This window comes from Petaurus breviceps, unplaced genomic scaffold, assembly GCF_028583685.1.
Source record: "Petaurus breviceps papuanus isolate PSGF00001 unplaced genomic scaffold, PetGlider_PUasm1.0 90994, whole genome shotgun sequence".
NCBI lineage: Eukaryota > Metazoa > Chordata > Mammalia > Diprotodontia > Petauridae > Petaurus > Petaurus breviceps.
This window is the reverse complement of record NW_027187393.1, coordinates 2481748-2506669: the sequence shown is the minus strand read 5'-3', so window position 1 is coordinate 2506669 and position 24922 is coordinate 2481748. Positions and strand designations below refer to the sequence as shown.

General features: G+C 41.0%; 1 protein-coding gene across 1 annotated transcript in view; it reads left to right on the top strand.

The window, feature by feature from the left end:
* The window catches only part of COL23A1 (collagen type XXIII alpha 1 chain), a 487731-nt gene that overhangs the window by 373770 nt on the left and 89039 nt on the right, over positions 1–24922 (top strand). The window contains exons 4-5 of the mRNA XM_069077605.1: positions 6257–6264; positions 8527–8553. Of these exons, the coding sequence (XP_068933706.1) occupies positions 6257–6264; positions 8527–8553 (35 nt within the window). The remainder of the gene's footprint in view (positions 1–6256; positions 6265–8526; positions 8554–24922) is intronic.

The following is a 24922-nucleotide window of genomic DNA, read 5'->3' as shown; positions in this document are numbered from 1 at the left end:
GGGGGGGGGGGGGGGGAGCAGGTGGCTCAGCGAGTAAGAGCACTGGCCCCAGTGTCGGAATGACCTGGGGATCGAATCTGGACTCAGATACTTAGCACCACACCCAGAAATAACTGGCCATGTAACCTTGAGCAAGTTACTTAACTCCAATTGCTTTTAAAAAAAATGACACAGTCACTGATCTCAAGCAGCTTACTAATGAGATAATATTTATAAAAGCAATTAGCACCATGCCTGACCTAAGGTAGGTGCTATAGAAATGCTTGTTCCCTTTGGCTGAGGGAGAAATAAGCACTTTTCTCCTCACAACCCTAGGGGGAGGGGGAAGGCAAGTTTTTGTTTGGGGAGGGACCGGGGAGGAGGAGGAACTGTTTGGTCCAGGCCTGTGATTTCATTGGGGGGGATTCTCAGTATGGAAGCTCCCTTCATCGATGCAGATCACTAACTTCTCTGTCATTTATAGTGCTGCAGAGTTTCCTGAGACACAGATAGGTTAAGTCAGTCAATAAAGACCATTACTATAGCCTAGAGAAGAAGTTCTTACCCTTTTTGTGTTGTGGACCTCTTTGGCAGCTGGTGAGATCTACAGCTTCCTTCTCAGATTAATGTTTTAAAAATTTAAGTAATTATTATTATTAACTATAGGCAATATGGATATACATTATATAAATATAGGTATAGGATATATATGAGGTATATACAAATATCTCTGTGTGTGTGTGTGTGTGTGTGGATGTGTGTGGGTGTGTGTGTGTGTGTGTAATAAGACTAGGGCTCCCTATCTTGACCAGGTTGGAAATTCAGGGGCTAGCAACTAACCAGCCCAATCTTTCTAATAAGAATACCAAAACTGCTATGGTTCAGCTGTTCCAACGGCATGTCCACTTGTTGGCCATTGGATAAGGATCAATCCATCAGCATTTACTAAGCACCCCCTTTACCTTGCCCATAACCTCTTCCTTCCACCATCACCTACCCCTACAAACATGAACTCAACAAAATGTGGCTTTGACAGACTGGCCAGAGCCCATCGTGATGCGCCAGGGAGCTGGCCAAGGTGTCTCAGCCTTAGGCGAAGCCTCGGACAGTGCTCAGGAGCAGTTGCTTCTTCCCCCACCCACCCCTAAGCAGCCAGTGCCTCCTAGCCCAGAGAATCCACTCCTGGCTGCCTGCTTCCATTGTGGTTTTCTGAGGCTTCACATCCTTCCAGGAGCCTCCATTGGGATGTTCTGCCTACAAAAGCTATAGCTTGTGCTTGCATTTATATGCTTTAAATTTGGTGATGTCCTTTACATGCATTATTTCATTTAATCCTTACAATTAAAACCCTGCAGGGGAAGTGCTATTTTCATTCCCATCTTCCAGACAGAGAAACTGAAGCTCAGTGAGGTTAAAAGGCTTACCCAGCTTCACTTCACTAACAAGCATCTGAGATGGGATTGTGATCTAAACCCTGTTTCTCCCAGTTCTCCTTGTCAGAGCTAAAAGGAACCCTAGAACATAGAATATATACACCTAGAAGGAACCTTAGCAGTGCTATGGTCCAACCCCTTCATTTACAGATGGAGACTGAGGTCCAGAGAGAGACAAGGTCATGTAGATATTAAGTAACAGAGCCAAGATTCAAACTCAGTCTTTGGGCACCAGTAGGAATTCTCTCTACTGTACCAGCCTGTCTCCTAGGAAAGTATCAAGCCATGTGGGCAGGCAGCATGGAGGATGTCTGCTTGGAGGCAATGGGAACATAGCCATGGAGTGAGGCTGAAGGATAAGGACACCCATCCCTAGAAGGTTCATAATAACCCTAGGAGGCAGATGATGGCTCAGTCCAGGAGTTGGGAACCTGACTCAGGCTATCAGACAGCCGGGGTGGACTAACATTCCACAATGGAATGTTAGTACAGGGTGAGAGGAGGGTCAGATGAGACAGAGGCAACATGAGTACAAGCAATGCTCATCTCCCAAGAGCATGCTTCTTTCCAGATTCTGTTACGGCCCCTCATACTGCTCCATCGGCTCCACATTCTGTGGCTGTGAGGCTTTAAACTGAACTAACAAGGTATTGGTGGGGAACAACCAGACTGGCTGGTTTCCAGAGAGAAGTCAGTTTGTTACTGTTGACTGCTGGTCCCATGAGTTTCTAGATTTCATTCCTGAATCATGCCCTGAAAATCGTTTCGTTTGGATGCTTCTAGAATATGTTTCCAATTTTTATTTGTAATAACAATTTTCATGTGTCTGAGACCCTTTACAGAGTAGTGAAAATAATTCATTCTGGCCAGCAGATTAATAAACTTATATGCTCCTTCAGAAGCCAGATTTTTTACCTGGCCGAGGCTGCCTGCAGAGGCTGCCTTCCTCCTGGGAAGCCCCATTCAGCTTGTTCTTTGCTATTTAGTCGTTTCAGTCATGTCTGACTTTTCATGAACCCATTTGGGGTTTTCTTGGTAGAGATATTGGAGTGGTTTGCCATTTCCTTCTCCAGCTCATTTTACAGATGAGGAAACTGAGGCAAGCAGGTTTAAGTGACTTGCCCAGGGCCACACAGCTAGGAAGTATCTGAGGCTGGATTTGAATTCAGGTCCTCCTGACTCCAGGGATGGTGCTTTATCCACTGCTCCACCTTATAGTTCTTTATTAAGTATTTGGAGCTTCTTTCCAACAAATTCAAATTCAGCAAACATTTGTTGAGCAGAATAGTACAGAGGAAAAAAATGCTGAATTTGGAGACAGAGAACATGGGTTCAAATTTTAACTCTGCCACTTTTCCTACCATTGTGATCTTGACTAAGTCATTTAACTCATCAATAGAATGGGGGAGAGGGATGTTAAATGGCTCCTAAGGCTCCTTCCAGCTTTAAATCCCATTATTTGATCCTACCCCCATGATCTCAGCTCTGTCATTTACTATGTGTGGGACCTTTTTCCTCTCTGTGCCTCAGTTTCCTCATCTGTAAAATGAGTAGGCTGGACCATATAATCTTTTTGTTGTTGTTGTTTGGCGAGGCAATCAGGGTTAGGTGACTTGCCCAAGGTGTCACAGCTAGTAAGTGTGTCAAGTGTCTGAGGCCAAATTTGAACTCCAATCTTCCTGACTCCAGGGCCAGTTCTCTACTCTCTGCACCACGCTGCCCCAAGGACCATATGATCTTTATTGTCCCTTCTGATTCTAAATCTATGATCCTAAGGTCTTCCTGTGCCAGATTCTGAAAGAAATAGAGATTCATTCAAGATGAGTCCCTGTCCTTAGCAAGCTCACAGTCCATTAGGAAGGTAAAATACAAACCCAGCTAAGTATAACACACAGTAATGAAAAAACACAAGGACATTACTGCAAGGCTGCTCTGAGTTGTGTGCATTTGTGGGGAGCTGGCAAGTGAAGGGTGAGCAGAATTCCCCTCATTTCCCTTCAAAGGGGTCAAAATCCAGTGACCCAAGGGTGTCATAATAAATCTTTAACAGAGTTTCAGAGGAAGAGGTAATTAGGCTTCCAGCATAACAGAGCATTAAAACCCAGAACTGGTAGTCAGAAGATCTGGGTTCTAACCCTAGCTCTGCCCCTGACTCTCACTATAGGACCTTGAACAAGTCATCTCACATCTCTGGAACTCAGTTTCCTCATTTGTGAAATAATGGGCTTGGACTAGATGACCTTTGAGTTTTCTTCCAGCTTTAAATCCATGATTCTGTGATCATCTAAAGTCCCTGTTCATCCTCTCTTTGAGCCTCATGGAGGCCAGTACCCAGTCAGTGAGTGGGCATAGAGATTTCCCTGGCAGCAAATAAATTCAGTTTCACCGCGCTCTCTCTGTTACTCTCTTTCGATCTCTGTCTTTGTCTCTCTCTCTCTCTGTCTTTTTTTCTGTCTATCTCTTCATACACACGAGCACACACACACACATACACACACATACACATACACACACATACACACACACACACACACACACACACACACACACCTCTTTCCCCTCATCTCTCCCCTTAAGAACTGGGATTGTCATGGAACATGTATTTAGTAAGTGTATAATAAATTCATGTTGATAGATTACTTGGATAATTACTTAATTTGATTTAAAAAAAAACTGGGTTCAAATTCTGAGTTTTGACATTTGCTAGCTGTGTATACATGAGCAAGTTTCTTTCCCCTCTCTTAGCCTCAGTTTCCTCAACTAAAAAATGAGGACAACCTGAGGGTACATGCTCTCCCTACCTCACAGAGAGAGCAGCTGCACAAAAAAAAAAAATGCTTTGTAAATCTTTTTTTTTTACAATTTATTTTTTTTGCCTTTTTTTTTTGGAGGGCAATTGGGGTTAAGTGACTTGCCCAAGGTCACACGTCTAGTTTTTGTGTTAAGTTACTGAGACTGGATTTGAACTCAGGTCCTCCTGACTCCAGGGCCTATGCTCCTAGCTGCCCCATGCTTTGTAAATCTTAAAGAAGTTTAGAAATGGGAGTTGCAACTATCATGTGTCATTCCCCCTTGAATCAGGAAACTCAGAGAGGTCTTATTTTGTGTCTTCTACAGGACAATGTAAGCTCTGCTTTAATAGGCTTTTAATAACATAGATTTTGTAAATATGTGTGTATGTGTGTGTGTACAATACATATATATGTATGTATATATACACACATATTGTGCACCTTGGTTAATAAAGTACAATATGAGTGCCCTGTATTTTGACAGACTTTTCTGAGCTAATCATAAAATCTATTTTTCTGGACTCTTCAATGAACAGTTATGTTTATCCAACACAAAGTTCTGTAAGTAAATGGTAGCATGTTTGTCTCTTTGGTCTGAGATAAATTCCAATTAAGGAAAAGTAACAGGACTAGTGTGAATGTGTATGAAATGGATTGGTCCCAATCATTATCACCCCACCTACCATCCCCCCCTAGTCATCACCACCAAATCATTTCTTCTAGTCTGAATTAACTCAAGATTTTGTTTTGGAAGATTTTTTTTCTTTATTCCAGTTTTGGCCATTTATGGTCCTTTACTTACCCAGGGTATCCCACAGTGTGTGTGTGTGACTGGGGAACAGAGAACATACTGACTTGGCTGATAGGGCTGTTGTCCCTCCACAGTGGGTAAAGGGGACAATCTATTTCTTTGGATAAATGCTTGTTCAAAGAGAATTTAAGAATTCACCCAGTCCAACCTTCCTCATTTCCACAAGAGAATGCAGAGAGCCAAATGAAGGCTAGCCCAAGGTCACACAGTCAATAACAGGGAGATCCAAAACTCAAACCCAGGCCTGGTGCTGTTTGGCCTTAAAACACACTGTCAGGCCTCCGTATTTTTAAGGCTAAACCCACTTTGATTTCTCAAAGAACACTGAATGTCAAAGCTAGTAGGAACTCTAGAGGCTGCCTCATCTAGCCCTCTCATTTTACAGAGAAAGAAACAGGAATAGAACAGGAAGTATTTATTAAACGCCTCCTATGTGCCAGTCCCTGTCCCTAGAGCTTTACAAATATTACCGCTTATGTCTCTCACAACAACCCTGTGAGGCAGGTGCTCTTAGTACCCCCATTTTACAACTGAGGAAACCAAGGCAGACAGCAGTTAAGTGACTCACCCAGGCTCACACAGGTAGGAAGTGTCTGAGACTGGATTCGATCTCAAGTCTTCCTCATTCCAGGTCCTGTATCATCTAGAGGGAAAGGGACTTATCCCAAATCACACAGATAATAAGTAGGAAAGCCAGACCCAGATCTTCTGACTCCAAGCCCACTACTCTTTCCGCCCTTCTTCTCATTTCTTTGTTAGTGTAGGCTAATTAAGTCACTTACTGGTAATACTGTGCCAACCAGGCCCATGTGATGCCCAGGGGAGGGAAGTCAATGATTGAAGAGTTGAAACAAAGGACAGCCTACCTCCCTCATAGGTTTATTATAGTAAGGAAAGTGCCTTATAAACCTTTAAGCCAGCCATAAGTAGGGGCAGCTAGGTGTCACAGTGGATAGAGCACCAGCCCTAGAGTCAGGAGTATCTGAGTTCAAATCTAGCCTCTGATACTTATTAGCTGTGTGACCCTGGGCAAGTCACTTAAACCAGATGCCTCCCTCCATCCCCCCCCCAAAAAAAAAAGTCAAGTAGAATTAGGAGTCATCAGAGGTACCTGCCACAGTCAATTGGATGCTGCTAGAAGTGGAGACAAGGCTTGTCTCCCAACAAGCTATAGAATGCTAAGTTAGGGATTCTTCTCTGGACTCAATTCTAATCATGGCTTTTGTGTTTTTGCATTGCAGGGCCTGCAGTAAGTATCATGGATTTCACTCACCAAGGATCCCCAAAGATAAGGCATTGTTCTCTTTCTGTACCATTTCCTTGAAAGGCCGTTTTGGGGGGCATAGGAGTAGATGTGTCTGGAAGGAAAATTGGTCCCAGATGTGGCTACATTTTTCTGATTGTAGACACATAGTAAAAAGAGGCTTTAAAAATGTTTAACTGTTCCTCCTTATCCCCACCTCCTATGAGTTTGTGATCCTTGGAAAACTGGCAGATATTTAGAGTTCTCTTGCTTATCTCCTGCCAATCATCTTCGACCATACAAATGGTTGCATCAGGAAACATTAAAGATGGACCTTTATAGTCAGTACTTTGAAACATTGCTGGGTTGCCCAAAGTTAGTTAATCAAAAGAGTTCATGTCTATTAAGGTGTGGGAGTCCAGTCCACTGAGTTCTAGCCCCTCCCCCATACACACACACACTCCAGAATGTCCACGCTAAGATTTTCATGGGACTAATTAGGTCTTTGGATTAAATGAAATATGACTATGCTCCCTCAAGGCAGTCATAGTGATCTGTTGGAAACCAGGCAATCTATTGACTTCATGGTCCTTTAAAATGTTACTTTCATGTCATATTCCAAACATTTCCAAGCCAAACTCAGAGACTCATGCAGGATCCCCCTATCAGTCACCCCATTTGAAAATTCAGTTTCATCTCTAGCAAAAATATGTTACTCCCCAAATTGGAAAGTAAAATCCTTCAAAAAATTTTAAAAACTATTTATTGATAATCTATTTTAAAATGTCATCATCACTTCATAATGACTCCTATACCTTCTACAGGGAGAACAGGTTCTCCCTCTAGAACAATGTTTTGTGGTTAAAAAAAAAGTACTGCCCAGTCAAACAAATCAACACACTGGCCATGTATGAAAATGTATGCCTCATTCAGCAACCATAACCCACTACTTCTTTGCTAAAAAGTAGGCAGAAGGTATATGAAGTTTATCCTGCTGAGCATAGCAATAATCAGTTTTTAATTAGGATATACATTTAATGTGTCCCTAACCCTGAATTTTAAGGACCCCTCTCCTGCTTTCTTCTGGAGAAGGAAGGAGAAGAGGGGGCAGGGAGAGAGAAGGGGAGGAGATTCCTGAATGTCTTTTTCTCTGACTCCAGGGGCAACATTTAAGGGGATATTCTCAGCCTCCCTGGAATCTCATTCATTCCCCTCCCCTCCCAAAGTACAAGATGTCTGGCATTGATTCCCCCTGTCAATGTTTAAAGCCTGATAAATCCTGATGAATCAATCCAAAGAGCACACTGAATCCTGGCTTTAGCCAAAATTAACCTCAAATGGAATTCTTTCCAGATGAGCTTGAGTTCTGTTCATTTTTTTTTACTTCCATTGGAGATGATTCATCTCTCGATCCATTAGGAATTGCCAGGCTCCTAAATGTACATGAGACACCATGTTAAGCCCCAAAGATATTTGCAAGCCAAGTGGGGACCAGCAGCTGTATATCTGTGCTTGGTTTTTAACTGCCACAGAGAAGCTGTTTGTGTTAACTCATCAAAGTGTATCCCATGAGATCTAAGAAGAGATTTGTCATTTTCTGTTTCAAAAAGTGACTGTATGACCCTTACACGGAATCCTTTCTGAGTCACAATAAGGCTACAGGCTGAGTGGGAGATTCCTTCCATCTCATCCTGGTCTCTACACTAGCTCAGGGATTGTCTAACCACTCACAGTCAGGAAACATCTGGTGATAATAAAAATACTTCAAGATTCTGACTTTTTCCTTCTAAACATAACTTCAGTGACTGAGACCAGGGTAAAAACATGCCCAGGAGAAGCCGTCCACTGATGCAGGTGCCTTCAGACTTGGGTCTTTGGGACTGGTTAGGTTAAAGAAAACCAAATTCTATGATCTGGGCACACATTTGGCCAGTTAGGCCTTGTAGAGGCTCATTGAATCGACAGTGAAATCTGGAAGCTTAATTAAAGTGCACTTGAACAGGAGTACCCTTTACTAGTCACCCACCCATCCACCCACCACTCCCAGAGCCCTTCAGTTAGATCCCGTCTGCCTGCTAGCTGGAGGGGGGACTTCTCCCTGTAAAGCCTATTTTTAGCCCAGCTGTTTCAAAGAGCTTTGTTCCCCCCTGTGTAAAGCATTATCATTCACAAGTTTCTGCTGGGTTAGATAAGCCCCTAATTAAATTATAAATGTGGCCATATGTTGTGCTGAAAGTCTGATTATTAATTACTTATTAATTACCACAGGGGCAAGCAGGACGAGACGGTTATCCGGTAATTTAACATTCCATTTATTTTTTTAATTTCTTTGCCTTTATTTTCAAACTATGGCCTTCCTCGTGTCCTTTCTTGCACCCTTTCTCTGACTTCTTTTTTCTACTCTGAAATAATCCTATCTCTGGTTTCGAGGGAAGTGGGAAGGGCAAGGGAATGGAATGGAATAAACTTTTCATGGTCAATAGAAAATTGGAGATGTTGTACTTCTGAGGCACTGACCCTTTGGGCCCATGCCAGGTGAAGGGGCTGCCCATGGCTCTGTATTTCCCAGAGCAGAAACAGGGAAGAATGAAATGAAATGTGAACACATTTGCCCTTTCAATTTTAAAGCCTCATTTCCTTGAACAAGCCCACAGATCTAATGTGTCTGATCCAACTTTGGATGCTCACTTGTCTATAGAGTGTAGACATTCAGTCACAATCTCTGTGCCACCTTCCACCCCTTGGGTAGGGAAAATAGGTTCATTGGGCATGCATTCCACACACAGCATGGCTATTCTTCTAGTTTTTTTTTAATTAAATATGAAATGAACCTAAAAAGGCCACTAGCAAAAAAGGGCTTTTCTACTATTTTCCTCACTCACCCTCTTCCCCAAAAGTAGTACGTAAAATCAATTCCCATAGCCAAGAGCTAAAGGATAGGAGTCCAGTTCACTGAGCAGCACCCCCTTAATAACTCAGTGGAAATAAAACCAAAATAACCAAATTAATAGGTTGAAATGCTAAGTCCTGAATTGGGGTTTCAAAAATCTACTGCATAAGGGAAACATGTAAAGTCCAACTGTTGACTTCAAAAAAATCGGAAGCTCAAACACAGGATAGAAGAGGCCATGTGACTATATGACAATTCATATGAAAAGGACCTGGGGGTTTTAGTGGACCACAAGTTCAGTATGAGTTAGCAATCTAACATGGAAGGTAAAAAAAAAAAATGCTACATCAGAATCATGCTACATCCACAGAAGCCAGTGTCCAGGAAAAGGGGCAGTGACAATTTCACTGTCCTCTGCTCTGGTCAGACCATATATGATATACTGTGTTCAGTTCTGGCTACCACCTGCATCTTGAATTTAAGCAGTAGTCAACAAAGGCCAGTAAGAAAACCCTAGCATTCAGTTGTTCATGTCTTAGGGGCAAATGTGAGGCTGCTAATTGTATTTCTTAGTCTGTGAAGAAGAAGTAGGGATCAGAAACTTCTGTTTTTGGAGAACAGGAAACTAGACTGGGGCAGGAGAGGCTTTATTTATAGAATCACAGAATCTCAGACCTCAGAGGACATCTCGGTCAGGTCACATATGATCAGGAAATCTTTCTGCATCATCCTCACAAGTGTCCATCCAAAGACCCCCATGACAGGAAGCTCACCCTGCCCCATTCCAGTTGTTAGGCAGCTCTGATTATTAGAAAGTTCCTCCCAATAGAGCCAAAATCTGCTGTGCTCTAACTTCCATCCATCGTTTCTAGTTCTGGCCTTTGGAACCATCCTAAATAATGTAATCCGCTCTCCTCCGAGAGAGGGGATTACATACTTGAAGTCAGTTATCATGTACCCCCCAAACTCAATGTAAGCCAACTTTTAAGCACCTGCCATGTATGGGGCACAGTGCTAGCCACTGGCAATGCAAAGACAGAATGAAAAAGTAACCCCTGCCCTCAAGAAGTTTGCATTCTACTAATGGAAGTAGGGACAGGGTTATAATATGCTTACAGAAAATATTTTTTTTTCTTCAGGAACATTCTCAGTTTCTTCAAATGATTTGTGATATGATTTCTAGTCCCCTTCCCATTCTGGTAGCCCTCCTCTGAAAAATCCCCAGCTTGTCAATGTCCTTCTTGAAATGTCATATCCCAAACTAGAACACTAGACTTGGAGTCAGAAAAACCTGGGTTCAAATCCTGCCTTAGAATCTTACTAGCTATGTGACCCTAGCCAAGTCACTTATCCTCTTCTAACCTCTGCTTCCTCATCTGTAAAATGAGAATAATGATAGCACCTACCTCACAGGGTTGTTTTGGGGAACAAATAGGATAATATTTGGAAAGTGCTTTGCAAACCTTAAAAATCTCTTATTATTAGATGTTTCATGATCTTGCCAAGGGTCAAGGTCCGTGAGACTGCTGATTCCTTTCCTTGGAATCCTTGGCTTCTATTAATAACATGGCATCCCTTTCAGTGTAGCCTTGGGGCTCAGCATGCTGCTGCTGGAGACTTAAGACTTACCTCAACCGGCTCTTGAGGAGAGGACACACCAGGAACAACTGAAACGGGAGACCCAGCCTTGTTGGCATTCTAACACTAACCCCTGGCTGGTGCTTCTGAGATTTAGCAAAGATCATGGCATAGTCTTTACTCTGGGTTTGATATTCAGGCTTTTCTCCTAATTAGCTATTGAGGCTAAATTACAAAAAATCAAATTCAAAGATAGTCTATGAAATAGTCTATAATCAAATATAGTCTTTGAAGATCAGCATTAAGGGAACAGGGTGCTTACCAGTAGCCCATCAGGTCCACAGGATTTCTCATGGTGCTGTGGGGAATGTTTTCAGTAACTATGTCTTAGTATTGTGCTATTCTCAGGTTCCTAACATCTGCAGGGTGTCCCTAAAGTCTGGACACATAGGAAATCTCATAAACTATGCATATTTTCAACAATGTTTTGTTTAATTAGCATAAATTTTAACCATGACAATTTCATATGGAATAAAAGCTTTTATTAGCTGTTAGCTATTAGCACTGTGCTAAGCTCTGGGGATACAAAAACAAATATGAACCCTGTCCTTGCCCTTAGGGAGTTTGTAGTCTAAAGGGAGGAGGTATAAAAATGTACAAATGCAAAAATTCAAGGAAAGAGAGAAGGCTAAACATTATTGTCATCAATAACAATCCTCTATTGAGTGGTTACTATATACCATCATTAGGCAAAGTATGGAGGATCCAGGGAAAGGCTAAAACACAATACCTGCCTTGAAGAAGCTCAGAGTCCAATAGGGAAGGCTTTTCATGGAAAGAGGCCTGGCTGAGCCTTGAAGAAAAAACTAAGGTGAGGGGGAAGTGTATTCCAGTATTGGGGGAATGGTCTGTGCAAAGATAGAGTTCAAGGACCTGCTGCAGCAAGGAGGCCACTTGTCTGGAACATAAGAGTTTGTGAAGGGAAAGAATGTGAAATGTGACATGCTTTAGGTTACCAAGCCAAAGACTTTTTATTTTATCCCAGAGTCGAGAGAGAGGCACCAAAGGTTTTTGAGCAAAAGAGTCAATATCTGTGCTTTAGGAAGGTTATTTTGGCAGTTCTATAGAGGATGAAGTAGAGAAGAGAGAGCCTGGAAGCAGGGAGACCAATGTCATATTCCAGACAAGAGATGATGAGAGCCTTAACTGGAGTGGTATCTGTGTAGGTGGAGAGAAGATGTGGGATGCTTTGCAATGGGCAAAACTACCCTTAACTATTCATTACTATAACTGTAAGTTAACATGGAGGCTGGGTATCATTCCTCAAGGATTTATTGTGCTCCCAAGAGCCCCTGATCCCTGAGCTGTGATCTTAGACAACCTCCACACCAGAAAGGTTAGAAGGAAAAAAGAAAGACTAGAGAAAAATGGGAAGCTTTTCTGCTTTTGTTTTTCCAAAGGGGGATCATTTATTCAGAAGTTCTCTAGGCCATTCAAGGCTTTTTGTAGAAACCCAATTTGATTCATTTATTATGCTTTTATTAGCATGTATTATGCTAATAAATAATAAATTATATTGTTTGCTAATAAATAATAACATGCTAATAAATATGCTATTATAATTAAATAATGTGCTAATAAATAACAAGTATTTATCATGCTTCTACCATGTTCAGGGCCCTGAGAACAGCCCTGGAGATAAAAGATTAAAAACAAGCAGCCTGGCCCTGACCTCCAAGGACTTACAACCTCCTAGATGGGGTGTGGTATACATATAAATAACAATGGCAGGAAAGAAGAAAGGATACTAGGGTTAACTATGATGTGAGAAACAGAAGAAATCAATAAAAATGTATTTAAAAAAATAAAAAACAGCAGAAATTCTAAGGCAACAAGGTGGCATATAGAGTGCTGGACTTGGCATCAGTAAGACCTGAATTCAAATCCTACCTCAGACATTCACTAGCTGTATAACTTTGGACAAGTCACTTAACTTCTGTGCCTCAGTCTCCTAATATGTAAAATGGGGATAATGGCACCTACTTCGCAGGGCTGCTTGTGAGGATCAAAGGAGATAACACATGTGAAGCCCTCACAATCCTTAAAGCTCCAGATATAAATACCATTTGTTATTGCCATTACAATTGCATAGGAGAAGCCAGAGAAGAATGAAAGGCTGGAGGAAAAGAGGTCACACCTGTCTGGGTCGATTAGGAATGGCTTCATGCACAAGGCCTGAGCTAGTTCTAGGAAAGAGAGATGGATTCCAACTGATTGGGAAAGAGAGAGAGAGATGAAGGAAATCTCCTTTCAAGCCAAAGTGTCTCTTTGGAAGGGGAGGTGGCAGATGCGGCTTTTTGCCACAAAAGGCCCCTCCTTCTCCTATCACCCTCCCTGCCCAGGCCCCTGTATCCTTTATCTTGGGTTCTCTGCAGTCTGATCAGCAGCCTTGAAGGGGAGTGGGCTCCCTCAGCAACCCCAGATCCCTGGGTCCTGAATGGTTTCCTTGATTTGATCAGGACAACTCTCATTAGGAGGTCTGCAGAGAGGTTGGGACAAGGGAATCCAGAGGTGGGAGGAACCCTGGAGCTGGAGTAAAGTCTGAGGCTTGGCTTGGCTGCTTACCAGCTGGGTGACCTTGGACAGCTTTCTTCCATACAACAGATATTTTTTAAACATCATCAATATTTATTAAACATGCACAGTGCTGCACATACAACAATGAAAAACAACAGACAATCCCAGCCCTCACTGAGGGCCACTAAGGGCAGTACAACAACAAACACAAATAACTCTGATGCTTGGAGTATCACACAGGAGAAAAGGGGAGCTCCAGAGACCAACTATTCCAGGGAAAATTTGAGGGAGAGGCATTATTTTCACCTGGAGCAATCCAAGAAAGCTTCCTGGAGGAGATAGCAACTAAGCTGGTCCTCAAAGACAGAGGAATATTTCAATGGTCAGAGATAAGGAGAGTGAAGTTCCAGGTATGGAGGAATAGCAGTTTACTCATCTATAAAATGGGCAGTTAAGTGATGCACTGGATAGAGTGCTAGGCCTGGAAGCAGGAAGACTTTTTTTTTTTTTTTCGCAGGGAGGAGGGCAGGGCAATTGGGGTTAAGTGACTTGCCCAAGGTCACACACATGGCTAGTAAGCCTTAGGTGTCTGAAGTTGGATTTGAGCTCAGGTCCTTCTGACTCCAGGGCTGGTGCTCTATTCCCTACACCACCTAGCTGCCCCATAACTCATCTTCTTGAGTTCAAATCTGGCCTCAGACACTTACTAGCTGTGTGACCCTGGGCAAGTCACTTAAGTCTGCCTCAGTTTACACTTATGTAAAATAAGCTGGAGAAGGAAGCGGCCAACTATTTCAATATCTTTGCTCAAAAACCCCAAATAGGGTCATGAAGAGTCAGACACAACTGAAACAATTAAACAATAGTATCTATAAAATGGGTAAGAGGAATAATAGAAAAGGCACTATATTTGGAATCAGAATGCCTGAGTTCAAATTCTGACTCTGAGTCTAGCTATACAACCTTGCATAAATGATATGTCCCTTCTAGGCCTTGGTTTCCTCTTCTGTTGAATGAGGGGGTTGGGTTAGATGGTGCCTAAGGTCCCTTTTAAATCCAACATTCCAGGATCCTATGACATAATTTAATAGATTGCTGGTACTGTAATCTATAAGAAAGTTTCTTGGAATTGACAAGTAAGAATCCACATCTTTTAACCCTTGACTATGTCATGAGCCCTCAAGCTTTCACCTCCTCTCATTCCCCCAACATCTGGACTCTTCCTGGAAAAGTCAATTTCTGTTTTGAATCAAAAGACCTGGGTTAAATCTGGGCTCTAACACTTAATAATTATGGGTCCTTTTGCATGTCATGTCTCCTACCTGGGCCTCATTTTCTTCATCTGTAGAATGAGAAGGTTGGTCTATGTTATCTTCAAGTCCTCTTTCAACAATAACTCTCTGGTAGGGGCTCATGGTTCATGATACTTCTGAGCCTTTGGCCTCTAGCAATTCCTGAGTCTAGGCAGCCCTTAGTGTTGCCATCCACACCTCAGGACCCAACAGGGACAAGCATTCACTTGGTACGGTAGTACTAATGCAATATTTACATTGCCTACAATCACAATAAAGACCGTGACTATAAATAGCTCATGACATTTGATCACAAAATATAACAGATTCTCCATACAGAGGACAGAACTGAAGCATTTATTTAGACACCAGAAACTGAATTCCAAAAACAGTAAGCCGATTCCATCACAGTACCAAAGATATTCAGAAGTCATAATAACACTGAGAGCCACAGCATCCTTCAGCCTTCCCACAAACCAATACAAGATCAATATTTACTTACAAACTTCTCTATCTCCTTGCCTGAGCACCTCTCTCTCCCACCATCTCTCTGGCTCTGGCTCCCAGTTTCCTGTGGGCTCTGCTTCCCTTCAACAAACTCCTCCCACCACAGGCTCCATTCAGCCTTTAAGGGGGCAGAGTTTTATCTTCACAGCATGGAAGCTTCTTGTAGACTCTGCTCCACCCTTCAGCAAATTCCCTCCATGACAGGCTCCATGTGATTACATGCAGTCTATTAGGGGGAAGAGTTTACTTTCAAAGCAGGGAAGGTCTTCAAATTTCCCCTAGGTCTATTAAGGGGTAGGGAAGATCTTCAAATTCCCATTCCCATTACAAGTACCCATGTATCCATTGTGTGAAAGGCCCTGAACTAGGGATAAAGGAGAAACAAAGTTTATTTAAGACTTTGTTCCTGTCTTAATAGAGCTTACAGTCTAGTAGGAGGATAGACACATAAGTATGCTTTCGTGGATTTGTGATTTTATCAGTATGAGTACACTATTTACAAAGCAAATCCCAACCCCTTCCAGGATGGGGAACCTGCAGCCTCAAGGTCACATGTGGTCCTCTAGGTCCTCAAGTGTGGCCCTTTGACTGAATCCAAACTTCACAGAATGAATCCTCTTAATAAAAGGATTTGTTCTGTATAACTTGGACTTAGTCAAAAGGTTGTACCCAAGGACCTAGAAGGCCACATGTGACCATGAAGCTGTAGGTTCCCTACCCCTGCTTCTAAGCCTGCACAATTGTGACTTAAATGCTTTTTTGTTTGTTTTTACATTTTATTATTTTATTTGGTAAAGCACAGAGATTCTCTTTTATTTTTTAATTCCAAATGTTCACCTCCAAAGGAAAGAAAAACTTTTTGTTGCTGTTGGACATTTTTCAGTCATGTCCAACTCTCCATGACCCCATTTGGGGTTTTCTTGGCAGAGATGTTGGAGTGGTTTGCCATTTCCTTCTCCAGCTCATTTTACAGATGAGGAACTGAGGCAAACAGGGTTAAGTGACTTACCCCAGGGTCACACAATGATGAAGTGTCTGAGACCAGATTTAAAATCAAGAAAATGATTCTTCCTGACTCCAGGCCTAGCACTCTATCCACTGTGCCACCTAACTGCCCCAAGAAAAACAAAGCCCATTACAAAGATTTTTTTTCCTTCTTTCCTGTTTTTTGCCTTGAAATTTGTCATACAAAACAAATTTCCATATTAGCCATGTCCAAAAAAAGGAAAGAAAAAAACTATGCTTTAGTCTTTACTCTAAGTCCATCAGTTCTCTGTCTTGAGATAGGTAGGATTTTTCATCATGAGTTCTTTGGAACTGTGGTTGGTCATTGTGTTGATCAGAGTCATTACATCTTTCTTTACAAAACTGTAAAAAGTCTTCTCCTGGTTCTTCTCACTTCACTTTGCATCAGTTCATACAGATCTTCCCAGGCTTTTCTGAAGCAATCCTTCATTATTTCTCATAACACAATAGTATTCCATCACATTCATGTACCAGAACTTGTTTGGCTATTGCCTAATTGATATGTATCCACTATAGCTCTTTGCTACCACAAAAAGAAACTGCTATAAATATCTTTGTACATATGGGTCCTTTTCCTTTTCCTTTGATCTCTTTGGGCTACATGCCTATTAGTGATATTGGTGGGTCAAAGGATACATAAAATTTAATAGCTTTGGGAACATAACTCCAAATTGCTTTCCAGAATGGTTGGACTAGTTCGCAGCTCCACCAACAGTACCTGAGTGTACTTGTTTTCCCACATCTCCTCCAACATTTATCATTTTCCTTTTTTGTCATCTTAACCAATTTGATGGATATGAAGTGGTACCTCAGAGCTGTTTTCATTTGCATTTTTCTGATTATTAGTGATTTAGAGCATGTTTTCATATGGCTATTGATGGTTTTGATTCTTCCTCTGAAAACTGCCTGTTATATCCTCTGACCATTTAAGAATTGGAGGATGGCTTTCATTCTTATACATTTGGCTCCATTCCCTATGTATCTGAGAAATAAGAAACTTGCTTTATCATAGAAACATGCCACAAAGATTTTTTTCCTACTTTCCTATTTTTTTCCCTGAAATTAAATGCATTGGTTTTGCTTGCACAAAAACTTTTTAGTTTTATATAATTGAAATTATCCATTTTACTTCCTGTGAACCTCTGTCTCTTGTTTGGTCATGAGCATTTCCCCTATCCATAGAGTGGTATCCACAGGTAATTTCTTTCATGTTTCACTAATATGTTTATGATATCACCCTTTATGTTTCATGTACCCTTCTTTTTTGCTTTTTGGAGGGAGGAAGGCAGGGCAATCAGGGTTAAATGACTTGCCCAAGATCACACGGCTAGTAAGTGTTAAGTGTCTGAGGCTGGATTTGAACTCAGGTCCTCCTGACTCCAGGGATGGTGCTCTATTCACTGTGCCACCTAGCTGCCCCTCGTGTTGAGCTTATCTTGGCATACAGTATGAAATGTTGGACTAGGCTTAGTTTCTGCTAGACTACTTTCCCATTTTCTGAAGAATTTTTGTCAAATAGTGAGTTCTTGCCCCAGAACCTGTAATCTTTTGATTTATCAAATACTAAATTACTGTGCTCATTTGCTTCTGCATATTTCATATCTAATCTGTTCCACTGATTAACCTCTATTTCCACTCAGTACCAAATTGTTTTGATGATTGTAGATTCGGTTATAGATTTGTGAGTATGGTTTAAGATGTGGTTCTGCTAGCCCCATTCCTTCCCTTTTTTTCCCATGGATTCACTTGATGCTCTTGACCTTCGTTCCTCCAGATGAATCTTATTTTTTCTCATGCTATAAAGTAATTTTTGGATAGCTTGACTGGTGTGACACTTAATAAGTAAATTGATTTAGGTAGTTTTGTCATTTTTGTTACATAGCGGTTGTATAGAGGCTCAGCCTCCCCGTGAGTAATTAATATTTCTCTAATTATTTGAATGTCTTTATTTGTGTGAAGAGTGTTTTGTAATTGTGTTCATATAGTCCCCATGTGTGTTGTAGCTGGTAGTTTTTCATATTGTCTGTAGTTATTTTAAATGGAATTTCTCTCTCTATCTCTTCCTGCTGGATTTTGTTGGTCATGTACAAAAATGTTGTTGCTTTGTATGGGTTTGTTTTAAGTCCTGCAAATATGCTGAAGTTGTTGGTTGTTTTGATTAGTTTTTTGAGTTTGCTTTCTAGAGTTCTCTAAGTAAACCATTTACAAAGAGCAATAGTTTTGCTTCCTCAATATTGATATTTATTCCTTCAATTTCTTTATCTTGTTTTATTGGGAAGGAGGAAGGAAAGAGGGAAAGCATTTATGTAACACCCACTTCATGCCAGGCGCTGTGCTAAGTGCTTTATAAATAGTGTCATATTTAAACTTCACAATGACTCTGTGAAGTAGGTGCTGTTGTAATCCCCATTTTACAGTTGAGAAAACTGAGGCAAACAGAAGTTAAGTGACTGACCCAGGATGATATAGATAGTAAGTGTCTGAGGCTTGAATTTGAATTCATGTCTTCCCAGCTCCAGACCCATCAAGAGTGAGAGCCACTGTGCCATCTAGCATTTCTAGTACAATATTGAGTAGTAATGATTATAATAGACATCCTTGCTTCACCCCTGATCTTACTAGAAAGGTTTCTAGCTTATCCTTGTTACATATAATGCTTGCTCTTCATTTTACTTATTCCTATGCTTTCTAATGTTTTAACAGGAATTGATACTGAATTTTGTCAAATGTTTTCCTGCGTTTATTGAAATAATCATGTGATTTTTGTTGTTTTTGTTATTGATATGGTTATTTATGCTTACAGTTTTCCTAATATTGAACTAACTCTGCATTCTTGGTATATATCCAACCCAGTCATAGTGTATGATCTTTGTGATATATCTCCCTGCCAGTATTTTATTTAAATTTTTGTATTAATTAGGGAAATTGGTCTGTAGTTTTCTTTCTCTGTTTTGACTCTGCCTGGTTAAAGTACCAAGACCATATTTGTGTTATAGAAGAAATTTCATAGGATTCCTTCTTTATCCATTTTTTCAAATAGTCCATGTAATATTGGAATTAGTTGTTCTTTAAATGTTTGGTATAATTAGTTTGTAAATCCACAGTAGGGATTTTTCCTTAGAAAACTCATTTATGACTTGTTCAACTTCTTTTTAAAAGATATGGTTAAGGATTTAAGCATTCCTTTTCCCTTTAGTGTCTGGGTATTCTCAAGGAACTTCCCTTCTATCTACATGTACATATGCTCATGTTCAGGAGCAAAAGTACAGAAATGGGAGAGTGCAGGGTGCATTCAGGAATAGACAGTGGTCCAGGTTGTCAGGAACATAGAGGACATGGAGGAGAGTAATAACAGGTAAGGCAGTAAAAGGAGAATAGTGCTAAGTTGTAGAAATCATTGAATGGCAGGCAAAGAATTTTGAAATTTCTTTCAGAAAAATAGTAGAATCACACTCAAGATTTTTTAGCAGAGGACTGACATGGACCCAAGCACAGTACTTATCCTAGGGAAATCCTTATCCTCAGAACCCTGGCTGTTTCCTGCTTATTGATGAGAGTAGGAATGGAATACCCAGAGAAAACAGTGGCTCGTCCAACTTGATGGGGTTAGGGTGAGGAAGAGGTGAAGCCCTTCCTTCCCCCTACTGCCAAGAGGGGAATGGACCAAGAATTGCCCACTGTCTCTGTCCATCACTGTCCCGCAACAGAATCTGAAAGGACTGAATCTCTTCGACCTCCTCAGCCTGGATCTGCTGAGTAAGCTCATTCTTTCCGGCAGTGCATTCTTTCAGCAAGAGCTGTGGGCATGAGGCGGACTACTTCCTGGAGGGGCCTGGCTAGTGGCCAAGCTTAGCTAGATATGGCAGGGAGGAGAGCCAGATCTCTTTGATAAATCTCACTTAAAAAGTAACTCTTGGTCTTCTCTACCACCCAAGAACATCTTATAAATGAACTCACTCCATTTGAAACAGGCTCAGGACATGCCAAGTTGCTGGTTGGAGGGAGGCAAGGAACACAGAATCCTTTCAGCTTGGCCTTGATCCCAGCCTGGGAGAGGCTCTATTGGTGTCCTATCATGGCCCTTTTCAGGGTCTGCTTCTTAGCTAACCTGGGGTAGGACTCAGTACAAACAGAGGTATGTGGACTTTTGCTAGAAAATGAAGGTATAGATTTGGCCTGTTATAACACATTGAGGAGAAGAAGTGGGGCTTATGATTTAATAGCAATCCTGGGCTATACTTGAACTCTTATTCCTCTAGTGTGTTCCCATTGAAACTCACTTCATTCTACTTGATCCAAGCCATTGGGATCCAAGCTAGCTGGGCCCAGTTCCTAAGATTAAGGACTTTTGGTCACTAAGAGCTGTAGGAACACTAGTTGAACATTCATTGCTTACACAAGAGCCAAAGGAGCTTAGCTCAGAAACCAGACAAGCAAGCATTGTGATGACGTGCACGCAAACTCAAGCTTCTCTGCACACAGACTTAAGTAATCTTCATTGGGCTAGTTTGCCCTTTGCTGAATTTATCCCATAAATGGGAAACACTGTCATTGGGACCAACTCAACTGTTTGCCTCCAAGTACTTTGGATTTGGGTGGTATGAGAACAGCTGCCTTTTCTGGGAAGACTTCCTATGTCTTATAGCAATACCATAAGCACGACAGCTTGCCCCAGCATTTTCCATAATATACCAGAAGTAAAGCAGGATCAGGGGGAGACATTCCTGCTTTCCTGATATTTCATAGAAATATAACAAACAGTTATTGATGAGAAGGGAGTGAGCCATCTTCAGCGTTGGCTACGTTCTCATTGAGTGTCATCTTGTAAATATGATGTACTGATCTTAAGCACTTCTCAAAGGCCAATGTAATGAAAATGCTGCATTTGAAAAACTATCCTATTCTGGTTTAAATTTGTTTACAATATTCACAAATGCAAATGGCTTTCCTTCCTTTAAGGACATTCCATGTAAGAGCAAAGCTCTGTCAACAGCAGCTCAGAAAGCCCCAGTGCTACAGCAGAGAGATCATTCACTTGTGCTAAAAATGTATTGACTATAACTGGGAGATAAAAGCGAGGAGAGAGATTGGAAACAGTTGCTAGAGTAAAAAACATAGACTTTCCTGAGAGCTACCCTGCTGGGTACCCTGGGGCCATGTTTTCCTTGGAACCCAATTTTCCCCAGTCAGAGCCACAAAGAGAGAGAAAATGAAAAAAACCTGGATACTGCTGGCTACTTTACGTGAATGAGAAGAATGGAGAAATAGATATACACAGAACTCTAATGATAGTGATTAGGGTAAATTCTAACTGGCATGATTTTAAATAGTTACTATTCCAAAGTCCCAAACAAATCATATGGCTGCTGATCCCAGAAGAATGTTCAAAGTAATTTCTAATTATAAAATGTTTGGATTGCACTAAATCAAACAAAATTAATATTGAACTAGATTAACAGTAGTTAAGTCTAAAGAAAGTTACTCCTCTGTGCCTGGGAGTTTCTATTTCTTTTAAATCTTGCTGCTCATTTTTGTATTTATTCTTCTTATTAGAAATAATTCATATTACTGTTTTAATTTTTTTAATCCATTGTATAGGAAACGAGCATATGCAAGTAGGAGTATTCACTAATTTAGTTGAATCTCACTTGACCGTGCCTTTTATAAGGAGTCTAGCGCTACCCTAATCGCCATTTGGTAGCAACTTTAGTCTCAGGAAGAAATCATTAGCCTTTCTAAGAGGTGTGCCTTTCCAATTCTGCCAATTTTGTGACCTGTAATAAGAAATTTCCTATTTATATCTGTATTTCAACCTTTGTATGATAAGGAAGAAGACAAACTGGTAGATTGATGGGGGAAGGAGAGAGCTCTGAGCTTGACACTTTAGCAAGTTATAGATCAAAAGCAAATTAATACACTTCAAAAAGACTTGTTGGCTTCAAACTACTAAGAGTTCTTGAATTGGTGAGCACTGTTCATCACCACTCTATATCATAATTTCTTATGTTTTTTTTTACACTGATCGACACATTTTTGTGGATGAAACAGGCTTATTCTGAGAAAGGATGCTTTCCAGAACTTAGATTTCTTTTTAAAATTCAATTCTATTTTATTTTCAGTTCCAGATTCTCTCTTTCTCTCCTCTCCCCCTCCCACACCTGTCAAATAAGAAGGAAAAACAAAACTGGTTATAAATATGTACAGTCAAGCTGAACAAATTCCTACACTAACCACATCTTAAAACATATATATATTTCAGCCTGCCCTCTGAGGCTATCACCTCCCTATCTGGAGGTAAAGAACATATTTCATCATGAGTCCTCTAAAATTATTGTAGGTCATTGTATTGCTCAGAGATCTTAAATCTTTCAAAGTTGTTTGTCTTTACAGTATAGTTGTTATTGTCTAAATTGTTCTTCTCGCTCTGCTCACTTCACTTTGCATCAGTTCATACAAGTCTTCCTAGGTTTCTCTGAAACCCTATCCCCATCATCATTTATTATGCACAATAATATTCCATCACATTCATATACCATAACTTGCTCAGCCATTCCCCAATTGATGGGTACTCCTTCAGTTTACAAATTTTTGCCACCACAAAAAGAACTGCTACAAATATTTTTGTACAAGTCTTCCTCCTCTTTGATCTCCTTGGGGGCATAGACATAGTAGTAGTATCACTGGGTCAAAGTGTCACAGTTTAATAGTTCTGGGAGCATGGTTCCTAATTGCTTTCCAAAATAACTAGACCAGTTCACAGTTTCACCAATAGTGCACTAATGTGCCTGTTTTTCCACAACTCCTCTAGCATTTGTTAATTTCCTTTTTTTGAAATTTGTCAATCTAAGGGTTATGCAATGGTACTTCAAAGTTGCTTTAATTTGCATTTATTTAATTATTGGTAATTTAAAGCATATTTTCATATGGTTATTGATAGTTTTGACTTCTTCCTTTGAAAACTGCCTACTCATCTCTTTTGACTAATTGGGGGAGTGATTTTTATTCTTATAAATTTGACTCAGTTCCCTATATATTTTAGAAATGAGACATTTCTCAGAGAAACTTGCTGCAAAGATTTTTCCCCCAATTTCCTGCTTTTCTTCTAATGTTAGCTTTAATGCTTTTATTTGTACAAAAACCTTTTAATGTTATATAATCAGAATTGTCCATTTTACCTCCTATGGACTTCTCAATATCTTTTTTCTTCTGGTTGAACTGATATCCAAACTGCATTTTTCTTTGAGGCTTTACTTGTAAATGCTTTCAAGTCATCGTCTTCTGTTTGTTTCTTGAGTATCTGTGTCTCCATGATGGCTCTTTATACTGGGATTCTTGTTTTGTTTGCTCACTTTTCTTGGGCTTTTTCTTAGTGCTGGGTTCTGTGCACTTCTGAAGGGAATGGATGGCCTATGCTTTCTGTCCTCTCATGTCCTTCTGCTCCTTTTGCAGCTCTGGCTGGGGGGCTGTAAGTTTTCAGTGCTTCCACAGTAATGTGATTCAGGGCAAAGTCTTCTCGCAGTCCTCCCGGTCTGAGCTCTGCAAGTTCCTGACCCAGCTTAGGAGTTTCAGTGGACTATTGCTGGACTTGGTCACTGTCAGGCCCCTGGGAGGCTTTATAGGTTCAGAGTGACTGAACTCCAAGCTCCCCTTTGATCCGGCATTCCTGCCTTAGTTTTTCCACTACAGGCTTCAACCCTGTCCTGGAAGCTACAACCAAGTTCCTTCTCTGCTCCTAAAATCAGAGCCACCTCAATACTATTTGCTTCTGGCACTTACCTCTTGCTTAGTACATGACTAAGGCACCTTTCCTCTCCACCACCCCCATGCACAGCTCACTTTCTCAGTCTAACCGAGAACTGGATAGTAGGTGATCGAGCTGCCACCCTGATCTGGTTCAGGGGTCCCCTGGGATCTCTTCCTGCCCCAGTCCATTCTTGGCTCTCTTTCACTCTTCATGTGCCAAAATGCTCTCTGTGTGGCATGCTTCTTACCAGACCCTGTCCCAGAAACCTGCAGACCCCTCTGCCTCTCTAAACTACCTTGGACTACTATGCTGAGACTTGTTCTGGGATTTCCCAAGAAGAGTCCAATTTGGTATGTTTTCTAGGTCTTTCTAGGGGAACTAGGCTGTACATTTTCCTGTTCTTCCACCATCTTGACACTGCCTCCCACTGTATATCATGTTGATAAAGTCATCTGACCAGTAAGAGATTTGTAGCTAAAGCACATTTATGTCATCTCATCATATCAACAATACACTAATGACTTTGACCTTGAACTGAAATTGTTTATATTTATTTCACACATTTTGTTCAGGGGTACTCTGAGAGCTCTCATTTTCCTGATCCCATTCATGACATTCTTACTTTTCCTGTTTGTGTTATGTGTTTTCTCTCCCTTTAAGTTCAGAAATGAACAAATTATATGACTTTGTTTTGTGGTTGCAAGACATATAGTTGGTTTTAAAAGCCAAGCCTTCCCATTCCAAATAGCTGTAGTAGTAGAAGTTAGTAGTAGTAGTGATGGTAGTAGTAGTGGTAGTGGCAGTGGTAGTGGTAGTGGTCATAGTGGTTACAGTAGTAATAGTGGTGGTGGTGGTGGTGGTAGTGGCAGTGGTAGTAGTAGTGGTGGTAGTACTGGTAGTAGCAGTGGTAGCAGTCATAATGGTTATAGTAGTAGTAGTGGTGGTAGCGGTGGTGGTGGTGGTGGTGGTGGTAGTGGCAGTGGTAGTAATAGTGGTGGTGGTGGTGGTAGTGGCAGTGGTAGTGGTAGTGGTCATAGTGGTTACAGTAGT